We start from the raw sequence: 11,096 nt of genomic DNA on the forward strand, positions 1-11,096 counted from the left end.
CCCCACGTCCTGGTGAGGTGCTGCCACTGCAGCGGGTGATGGAAGGGCAGCCCCGACCTCCCCAGGCTGCCTTGGCTGCGATCCCTGGTTGTTCCTGGGCTCTTCAGAGCAGGGTGTGGGGGCACGAGCTGGGAGCAGAACCTCCTGTCCTGGTTTTAATCCCATCCTGCTCCTGAGCCCCTGGGAGTCTCTGATCTTCGGGGTGTGGGGTCATAAACCGGGAGCAGAACCTCCTGTCCTGGCTGATCCCATCCTGCTCCTGAGCCCCCGGGAGTCCCCGACCCTCGGGATGCGGGTTCTGCCCCGGGAGACGCCCCGGGGGTGAATCTCTGACCCCGCACCCCCAAAAACCCGTTGGTGTGCGGGTTGTGCCCCAGGAGACGCCCCGGGGATGAATCTCTGACCCCGCACCCCCAAAAACCCCTCCACGGTGCCTCCTCCACGACCCGCGGGTGTTTTTGTTCCGTGTCTTGCAGGTCTGAGGTGCCTCCCAGCACCATGAACTGCTACGGGGAGAGGTACAAAGCCCTGTACCTGCCGGGGCCCGGCTACGGCACCGAGTCCATCCAGCAGTGCCCGACTCGGGCCGACGGCTGCGGCGGGACCTGCCACCCCCTGAGCATCATCAAGGGCCCGGTGCCCCGCTGGCAGAGCTGCCCCCAGCCCCTCACCTACGTGTGCCCCCAGCCCGCCGTGAGCCAGCCCTCGCTGCTGCAGTGCCAGCCCTACGTGCAGAAGTGCCTGCTGCTGTACCCCGAGCCCTGCGAGACCACCCGGCTGCTGCCCAGCATCAGGCTGGGCTCCGGGCAGAGCTGCCAGCCCTGCGAGACCTTCCCCCGGCCCGAGAAGAGGCGGGTGGCCAAGAGCCTCCCCCCGTGCGCCCCTCCGTGCCCGGAGCCGGGCAAGCTGCGCTTCCCCCCGTGCGGCATCAGGTCCTCGGCGTCCTGCCGGGTCGGGGGAAGGTCCCCCCGCCTGGCCAAGAGCTCGTCGCGCTGGTTCGGCCCCGACCTGCGGCCGCCCGGGCTCGCCGGGCTCGGCTACTCCCTGCCCCTGGGGGGGGTCACCGAGTGCCCCCCGCAGCCCTGTGTCACCCACTGCTGCCCGCAGGAATATGCGGGGGGGTTCCCGCAGCACAAGTGCACCAAGGGTTACCCCACCCAGGAGTGCGTGCCCCCCTCCTCGGCCGAGCAGCGCCTGGCCAAGGGCCCCCCCGAGACGCGGGAGCACAAATGTCCCCCCGGGAAAGGGCTCAAGGAGTGCCCGGCGCAGAAACCGGCCGCCAAAATCTCGCTGCCGCAAGAGGGGGTGAAGGGCAAGGGATCCTCCACTCAGCACCTGAGCAAGTCTCGGTGCCTGTACCCGCGGGCCCCACATCGCCCCGGGCACCACCATCACCACCCCGCCGGGGCCAAGCGCTCCAGCCACCCCAAGAAGAGCCGCTGCGCTTCCAAGTGGATCTGGTGAAGGAGGCAGAGGCCGCGGGGCCGCTCGGGAAGCGGCTGAGAACCCAGCGAGACGTGTAGCTCAGGGCTGAGGTCCCTTCCCTGCCTCCCCCCGCTCCCGTTCCCGAGCCCCGGAATCCTCGTTGTACCCGTGTCAAGCTCGTTCAGTGTCTTCCCTTCCTTTTCGGACCACAATTCGGTTGTCCCTGCCCCGGAGAAGGTGTTGGGGAGAAGTTTGGCAGCTCTGGGCGGGTGCTCAGGCTTTGAACCTCAAACCAACGCGACCCCGGGGCAGCGTTTGCACCCTGAGGGGTTTTTGCTGCCATTGGATCGATTCGATTTGCACTTTGTACCATCATCACATTAAACTCAGGTTGCAGCTGGAGTCCTGCTCTCTGCCTGGTTTATTTTCCATCTCTGAAAACTCTTTCTAGCACCTATTCCTGGAAACAACCTGTTCCCTGTTGTTCTGCTGCTCCTTTGTGTAAGATAAGGGCAGGGATCACACTGGATTTACCACCACAGATTTATTACCTGTGGGAGCAGATCCTGCAGCAGTGCAGGGAGATATTTGGGAGGTCTGGATGAAGTCAGGAGCTCATTATCAGCCCTCAGACAGGAGTGTGACATCTCTCCAGGCTTAGCTCAGTCCCATCCCATCTTTGTTTCCTCTGTAGTGCCCCAAACAGACCAAACAGGATTTCTAGAGACTTTTTTTCTAATAAAGTGAAAGATTTCCCTCTAAAAACAGAGACTGGTGCAGCCAGAAGTCTCCAGGATCAGGAAGAGTCTTGCTCCCGATAGAAAGAGTATTCGTTTTAACCTTGGTAACTGGGCTCAAGGTGAAAGAAGAGAAATTTAGGCCAAATATGTGGAAGAAATTGTTCCCTGGGAGGGTGGGGAGGCCCTGGCACAGGTTGCCCAGAGAAGCTGTGGCTGCTCCATCCCTGGGAGTGTCCAAGGCCAGGTTGGAGCAACCTGGGATAGGGGGAGGTGTCTCTACATGGAACAAAATGGTCTTTGAGGTCCCTTCCAACCCAAACCGTTCTGGGCTTCTCTTCTCCAGGCTGGGATAATTGGGATTGTTCAGTCTGGAGAAGAGAAGCCCAGAGGATCGTCAGGAATGGGTTTATCTGCAAACTCTGAGCTCCCGTTGCTGTGGTTTTGCTCCTGATGGTTGTGCCGACAGGACGACACCAAACCGGGCTCCTCAAGCGGTGCCCCCCGAGAATCCCGGGGGCTCTGCACGACGGCGGCTCTCCTGCTCCCCCTGCCCCCCGTTTCCCCCCTCCCCGGGCGGTTTCCAGGCGGGATTTTCCCCCCGGGAATGTCCCGATCCCCAAAATCTCCTCGGGGCGGTGCCGCCGCCTCGTGGCTACGGGCGGGAACTGCAGGAGCGGAGATTCCAGCCGGGAATCCAGCCGGGAATCCAGCCGGGAATCCAGCCGGGAATCCAGCCGGGAATCCGCCCGGGAATCCACCTCCATCCCCACCCGCAGCTTCCAGAGCGGGTTTTGCGCTGCTGGGAATTAAAGGGCGGCTTTGGCGTCTTTTCTTCCTCCAAGGGGTGAACTGCCGATTTTTCCTGTCATTCCTAAGGAAGAAGCTCCAATGAGGAATCGGTTCAGGAGCCTCCAAGAGATCCATTAACTACACAGAATTGTCAAGGGATGTGAAACACAATTATCATCCCAGCTGCCATCGATCTGCAGTGATGGGGTTTGAGGGGGAGAACTGGGAGTTTGGGGCTGGACTTTTCTGGAGGACTGTGAGAACTCGGCCTTGCTTTTTGTGCCACCCCAATCCCGAGGTTCCCACACAACGAGGAACGTCAAAACAAGCCCCAAAATATTCATGAGCAGTTTATGAAGGCAAAAGTGTTTTATGGTTGTAATATAAATAGCACATTATCCAAGGCAAACCCCTCAGGGGTTGGAGCAGCTTTGGAATATTCACTTTTTGGTGGAAGTGCCTCGGTTGTTTTCACAAACAGGATGTTGTTTTCCAGCCCAGACAACTCGAGGTGTTTTCCTATTCATTAAACAACACATTTCTTTCTGCATTCGAAGCAATGGCCCCAAAATGGGCTCAAAAGTGAGAGTTAAACAAGTTGTGACACTTCCAACCTGAACCCTCCTGTGATTCTGGGACTCTCAGCTCTGAGAATGCACCTGAATCCTTGGGAAATCCACCTGAATCCCTGGGAAATCCACCTGAATCCCTGGGAAATCCACGAAGCTCCACAAAATTCAGCCCCTGCTGCACATCAGCAGCTGCCTGGTTAAAAACTTTCCCCCTTCAAGTCTCCCTTAATGAACTTTCAGCCCTTGATGTCTCTTGTTTGGGCCCAGGCCAGGGCTGGATGGAGCTCAGAGCAACCCCCATGGCAGGGGGTTGGAATTGGAGGGTTTTGAAGGTCCCTTCCAACCCAAACCACTCTGGGATTCATTGCACGATGCCAAGCTCACACAGAAGAGGGAAAATCAACATCTGCAGCTAATTCTGGCTATAAAAACACAATCCAGAGGGAAGCCCAGAGCAGGTAACAGGATTTCCCATGGAAAACTGAATAATGCAGGTAAACAACGTTAAAATAATTACAGTCATTAGAAGCATTACACATGTGGGAAGATTTGTTTGGAGAGCAATTAAGACCTCGTGTATAAAGCTTGGCTCATCTTCCTGGAAGTTCAGGAAAGCCTTTAAAACTCAAAGGGTCGAGGGCTCCTCTGGCCATTTCCCTGGATTCCTTCCTGGACAGTCGGTAAGTCCCTCTCACCTCAGACCTTATAATTAATTTTATTGGGGAAAACACTTTACCAGGAGCAGTTCTGTGCTTTCAAAAGCTGTTATTAATGAGCTTTATCCTTTAGTTGGGTATTTGGACCACAAAATACATCAGTTACCCCCCTTTTTTGGGAAAAGGGTTGCACCTTCTCCCCGTGCCAGGAGGAGTCCCCGGGGCTCTGAGTGCTCTGGGCTGGGGGCCAAGGTGGGGATGGGGCATAGAGGAGACTCCATGGGCTGGGAGGGCTTTCCCAGCCTCAGGAATTCTGGGATCCTGTGCTGTGGGATGCTGCACACGAGCCAGATGAAATCCCTGCTGCCACAGAGCAGGAAAACCCCCGTGGGAGGCTCTGGGGCAAACCAAGGGCTGTGGAAAACCCAGAGGGATCCTGTTTTAAAGCAAATCGTTCAGCAGTTCATGAAATAGGTTTGTTTGGGTTTTTTTTTTTCCCTGGTAGAAAAGTGCCTCCACCTTTGGTGGTGGAACAGGAAGGTGGGCAGGGTGTGGGTTGGGAATCCTGTGACACTCTCTGAGCTCTCCGTCCTCTCCGCAGCTTCTCCATCGCTTCTCCCAGATGTCCTTGGGAGGGGAAGGTGGCCCGGGGCAGAGTTTCCACTCCTGCAGCCTGCAGTGCCCCCATCCTGTGGCCAGCAGCCGCAACGAGCCCTGTGTGGTGTCCTGCCCCACCTCCAGGGTCATCATCTACCCCCCGCCCGTCGTGGTCACCTTCCCGGGGCCCATCGTCAGCACCTGCCCGCAGGAGGCCGTGCTGGGCAGCTCTGCAGTGCTGCAGGGGGGAGGATCAGCCCCAGAGACGTCCCTGAGGGCAGAGATCCCGCAGCCAGAGCTTCAGGCAGGGAGATCCATCCCAAGACACGGCCCCAGAAGGTCCCTCCCGGAGCTGAGCCCTCCCCGAGCCCGGCGCTGCTCCTACGTGTTCTCATCCCGCTGGATCCATCCCTGCAGCAGAGCCAGCTCCAGCTGCTCCCAGATCCAGCCCTGCAGCTCCCAGAGGGCCGAGGGTGACAGCGAGGAGCACGTCCCAGAGAAGGATGAGCCAGAAACTGGAACTATGGATGCACGGAACGAAGACAGAGAGGCCCTGGAAGAGCCGCCCAGTGAAATCCTGTAGGCTCCTGCAGCTCCTCCAGAGCACATTGACCTCTCTCTCCTGGAAATTGGGCTGTAGCTGAAGTTTTTAATGTGTTTTTTTCCCCCCTCAGGCCCATTATCAAGCAGGTTGTCAGAGGAATTAAGTGTCCTCTGTCCTGATTTGGGATAACACGACCTTTGAAATCTGATTCTTGGCATCAGTTTGTTCTTTTTCCGTTGCTTCCCCCAAAAAACAAAGGCAGCTGCTGTGTCAGGAACCCCACAGGGGTGGTCAGCTGGGAGGTGACAAAGCCTTTCACTGACACACCTGACTGGACTGGTCTGGGTGTTTAAGAGAATTAGTCAGCAGGAAAATCACTTTTCCTTTTTCATTTGTTTCTGGCTTTCACTTTCACGGCAGGAAAAAAAAGCTCATCCCCTCCTTGTATTCAATTCAAACAAAAAGGAAAACTGGATTTGATTCAATTTGTCATTTGCATGTAGAAGTTTACGTGGTATAAAAACCTGTCCAGAAAAAATTGTGGCTGCCCCATCCCTGGAAGTGTCCAAGGCCAGGGCTTGGAGCAACCTGGGCTGGTGGAAGGTGTCTCTTCCCATGTTCTAGATGATCTTTAAGGTCCTTTCCAACCCAAATTCCATGATTTTAAGCTGAAAGTGTCAAAATCTGCCCCTGGAGCTGTGCCCTTTGTGCTGTTATTTATTTTAGCCCTTTTGTTCTTTCCCCTCCCATTAAAGTTACTCTGCAGCATCGTGGTGGTTTTCTCGTCTTCTTTCTCTTCTGCTCTTGATTTGCAGGTGAAATTCAGGCTCAGTTTTGGCTGGTTTGGAGCTTTCATGTGTCAGCTGAAAAGGAACAAGCAGAGGAAAAGGAATCACACCCTGAGAAATCTCCTTATAATTTAATTCAGTTCAGGAAAAGCCTCCAGTTCCTCCCTCTCTCAACTTCTTTCCAATTCCAAGCTTTCCCTCTAAAGGTTCCCACACATTTTAAGTGCAAACATCGTCCTTTTGCTCCCAAGAACATTCCTGCAGCTGACTGGGCACCTCTGCCAGCCTTTGCCAGCTCAAAGCCCAGAAATGAGATAAAATCTACGGGCAAACTTGTCCCTAAACCCAAAATGGATAAACTCCAGATCCCTGGGGAGGTTTGGGAGTTCCTGCAGCTGCCCTGGACACCCATCCCAGAGCTGGGCAGCCCTTCCCTGCTCCCTGGAGACCTGCTCTGCCTACAATGATCCCTCAGATCCTCGGAGCCTCTCTGTATTCAAATCCTCCCCTTTACAGTTTGGGAACTCCTCTCAACCTGCCCGTTTATCTCTCCCTCATCAGCTGTGCCCTACTTTCCTGAGCCCTGGGATGAGGTAATTCCTGTCTCTTGGAAGATGGGAGATGCCTGGGGAGGTGGGAGGCAGGGTCAGGGATGGCAGCTTTGGGGCTGGGTTGGCTCATGCAAAAAAAAAAAAAAAGGGTTGTGAAAAGGCTGGAAATGGGGTCAGGGGCAGGGTGGAGCTCCCGGGGTCCTGCACCCCAAAAGGTTCAGTCCTGATTCATTCCCTTCATCCCATCCAGCCCAGCAGATCCAGGAGCTCAACAGCTCCCAGTCCCACAGGGGCTCAGGAAGGGATTTGCTGGAGGTGAATTGCAAATTATCCCCTTTTTTTTAATGAGGGATTGCAGAATTCCAGGATCATTCACTCCCCCCTCCTGCCAGGGAATCCCAGAGCCAGAAGGTCCCCCCTGAGCCTCCTTTTCTCCGGGATGAGCCCCCCCAGCTCCCTCAGCTGCTCCTCACAGGACAGTTTGGAAAGAGCCCCCTTGGTTCTTCCTGGGAAGGAATCAGCTCTCACAAGACCCTCTGTCCTCCCCGAGCCCCTCTGAGGCTTTTTGGGGAACTTGGAGCCAAGAACTTGGAGCCTGATCCCTCCTGGATGGAGCTGATCCCTCCTGGATGGAGCTGATTCCTCCTGGATGGAGCTGATCCCTTTTGGTCCCACTGCCCAAAGCACAGACACATCATTGGAGCCCTTTCAGTGCTTTTATTGCCCCGTCACACCTTCAAAGAACCCTCAACATTCTCTGCCTGAGCCAAACCTTGGGATTCCCAGCCTGGAAACCCAGCAGAGCATCAGATAATGCTGCATCCTCCTGCCAACTTGGCCTCTGCTCCTGCTCTGCCCTGGAACAGCTCCCACAAACACATTTCCCCTCCTTCTCTCCCGGGATTTCCATGTTCATTCACCCTCGTTATTGCAGGGGGTTGTTCCCCTGCCTCCTGCTGCTCCAGGGGTTATCATGGAATGCTGGTCTGGGGTGGAAGGCACCCCAAAGATCACCCAGGTGCCCCATTTCCCTGCCAGTGCAACAGCCCACAAATCCCTGCAAAGCTGCTTTCCCTTTGCACCCTCCTGGCACAGACAATTATCGTTTATTAGGGGATAACTGGGGCCCAAAAGTGACCCCACCTGCCCCAGGACACCCCATCCTGCAGGGTGGATCTGAGGCTTGGGCACACCTAATTATTATTGGTCTCAGTGCTCACACCCTGTCATTACAATTCCAATATTGCACACGCAGCTGGATTTGGGAGGAGGGCAGGAGGGGCAGGGCTGCTTGAACTGCTTGGATCCCTTGGCAGGGTGTGATGGAAGCTGGAATCACAGAATCCCAGGATGGTTTGGGCTGGAAGGGACCTTAAAAATCATCCAGTGCAGGGACAAGGTGGCCTCGGACACTTCCAGGGGTGGGGCAGCCACAGCTTCCATCTCTTGGAATTCCATTTCTCTCCACCACCACAGAGAAAAATTTCCTCCACATATCCACCCTAAATTTCCCTCTTTCAGCCTAAACCCACCCCCCCTTTTCCTGCTCCAGTTCCTGATGGATTTACTGGGAACAAGAAGCTTTTCACCCTTGTTGGCCCGAGCTAAACCAGTGCTAAACCAATATTTGCAGCTGTAAAGAGTCTGGCACCATAATTCCAGTATTTCCCCTGGATAACAGAACCCTGCTCTCCCTCCTGGGAAAAGAACCTTGTCTCTGCCTCCAAGCCCAGCTGTAAATTCACTCCCAGGGTTCTGTGCCACCAGCTCAGCACTCACTCACTTTAACAGCCTTGAAGGGACTCAAAGGCAGCTGCCAGTTTTTCCTGCTGAGATTAACAGGTTTTAATTGGGTAATGAAACCAAGTGAAGATTTAATTAATATCTTTCAAATTAATGGATTATTAAATGGGATGTGAGCACCACACCTCTGTGAGCCAGGAGGTGACACAGGAATGGGAATCCACTCTGCAGGAGCTGCACATGCCACGGGCACCAACGGGGGGTTCCAGGGGATTGTTGGCAAGGGGTGGAACTTCTGAAACACTCCACTGCAAATAACCCAAAACCTCACCCAAATAACCCAAAGAACTCACTGCAAATAACCCAAAACCTCACCCAAGTAACCCAAAAGTGCTCCCGAGCACTTCCTGACAAAGCTGCTCCATCAACCCTTTCCCACCCCTGGGGCTCCAGGTGGCCCAGGAGCTCTGAGAACCCCCCAGCCTTCCTGCTGGTCAAGGTGCCTCTGCCCTGGGGAACCTGTTGGGGTGATGTTTGAGTTGTGGGAGGCCCAAGAGGGGCACAATTTCCAGCTTTTATACAGAGCAAAGTGACCCCCAGGCCCCCACCCTGGGCTGCCATCCCACAGCCCCCCCAGGTTTTACTGGGGGGATTAAAAAGCACTGGTTGGAAGATGAAAGGTGCCCCGGTGGGATCAGGGCACTGTCATTATCCCAGAGCTCCCAGCAAACCTCCTTTAGTGCTGGGCAGCAATTCCTCAGTTTGGGAGTTATTTGGGAGGAGAATTATTTAACCACCACCTTCTGTCGAGCTGGAAAATGTGCCCAGAGCTCTTCCCAGGGGAGAGGAAATCCCGGGAACAAGGGCTGTGTTTGGCCATTGGATGCTTTTAGCTGAGACTGAGGTATGAAAATGGGAGCTGAGCAGTTGAAGGTCACTGGCTGTGGTTCCCTTTGGGATCAGGGGGATTTTGGCTGGAAAATGAGGAATGTGGAAAACACAAAAAACCAGGAGAGATGGATCTTTGTGTGCCAAAGGCAGCTGGAGCCTGCAGAGGTGGCTGAACACAATCTCAGTGGGGTTTCTAAACTCCCAGTGCCCTCAAAGGACACCTGGAATTAAATCTCATCCCCAAATCCTCCCTTTCTCCTCTGGCAACCACAAAGTTCCACAACCACGTCCAGCATGGGCTTGTTTGGCTCTGCTGGGTGAGGGACAGCACAGGGGAGCAGCAGTTTTGGGTTCTAAAAGAGGATAAATGTCACCTCTGGCAGCTCCAAGTGCAGGGAGAGGAGCAAGAGAGTTTTAGGGGTTTATTTTTTACAGTGTTGAACGAAGGGAATCGAGTTCATACAAAACACAACTTCCAGTGAAGTGCAGAACTCTGGTGTGAGCAATAAATACTGAATATACAGATAATAAATGGGGATCTGACTTAGATCCTTATTTCACCCTCACTCTTGCAGTTAGCAATGAAAAAACACCCAATAACATTTATTGACCCTCCATTCTGAGGGGGTTTGGAAATAGGATTCCAGGTGACAGCTCAGACCACACTGGAAACCTGGCCCAGAATATGGGTGTCCAGGATCCAAAGCAGCCTTCATCGTGCAACAATTCCCAAATTTTATTTAGCCCGTTTATCTCTTAATTTTGATTTATTTTTATTTTAGCCCCGTGCTGTTTGTTTTTCTCTCCCGAGCCCGGAACTGCTCTGATAAAAATCTGTGGAAAAATGAAGGGATAAGGATAATTCTCCACTCCAATGTGTGCTAATAACCCAGAGCATTTCCCTGCAGCCAAACTGAGCCTGGAGCCCAATTACAGCAAATTACAGAGCGGCCCAGGAAGGAGCAGGAGCAGCAGCTTCCTCGGGCAGATTTAATCTCAGCATGCAAAGCAGCTCTGCAGGATCCAAAACCCCAAAATCAACTTGCTGACAACAACAACAACAACATCAACAACAACAACAACAACGTCACCCTCGTGCCAGGAGAAAAAAAACCCAACAAACCAAGATGAGGAATTTTTCCCCTGGGATGGTTGGATGGGAGGTGAGTTTGGGGGGGAAAGGAGGGATGAATTCCCTGCAGGAAAAGGCCAAACCCCGCTGGGTTCTGAGTTCTTTTTTTCGGGAGGTTTTATCTGTCACCTGCCGAGGGAGGATCTGCTGCTCTTATCTCGGGAAGGGCCCTTTGATGTGTTGGGAAAGGAGGGGTTGGACCTTGGCCAGCCCTTTGCATTTTGCATCTCGTGTTTCTGGAAGGATTTCGGGGCCTGAAATTCAGCAAAAAGCAAGTTCAGGGTCCCCTTGGAACTGCAGCAGCTCCAGGGATCAAACTGGGGGGGTGCTCAGACCGCTGTGAGTTTTTTTATGTGTTAAAAACTGTCCTTTAAACCATTTGAAAAACCCTCAAAGACGACGAAACGAGGTTCTTACTGACTTTTCTAAAATATTTGGTTTGGTAACTCCTTTAATTGTCCGGGCTGTCAATCACTGTAATTAGCAGTTGCTTTTAATTCCCACAAATTATGTGAGTCACATTGTTCTGGGCAGCTTCCTGTCACATCCATTGGCTGGGTACATTCCTCTGCTCATTAAAAGGATTTCACAGCCATGAAATGTAAATAAAATAATTTGTTTGGACCTCTGCTTTTATTTTTTTTTTTGCTTTAGCTTTGTTAATTTGC

General features: G+C 53.7%; 1 protein-coding gene across 1 annotated transcript; it reads left to right on the plus strand.

The window, feature by feature from the left end:
* The first annotated feature begins 498 nt into the window (after positions 1 to 498).
* Positions 499 to 1,464, plus strand: LOC113978440 (nuclear factor of activated T-cells, cytoplasmic 1-like). The gene has a single exon (XM_027705374.1). The coding sequence runs from the start codon at positions 499 to 501 to the stop codon at positions 1,462 to 1,464; it is 966 nt and encodes a 321-aa protein (XP_027561175.1).
* Positions 1,465 to 11,096: the final 9,632 nt, after the last annotated feature.

This window comes from Neopelma chrysocephalum, unplaced genomic scaffold (assembly GCF_003984885.1).
Source record: "Neopelma chrysocephalum unplaced genomic scaffold, ASM398488v2 Primary Assembly neopelma1_325, whole genome shotgun sequence".
Lineage (NCBI taxonomy): Eukaryota > Metazoa > Chordata > Aves > Passeriformes > Pipridae > Neopelma > Neopelma chrysocephalum.

Bases quoted from the DNA above. Each gene is read 5' to 3' on its own strand.
- LOC113978440 (XM_027705374.1), top strand. From the start codon at position 499: ATGAACTGCTACGGGGAGAGGTACAAAGCCCTGTACCTGCCGGGGCCC.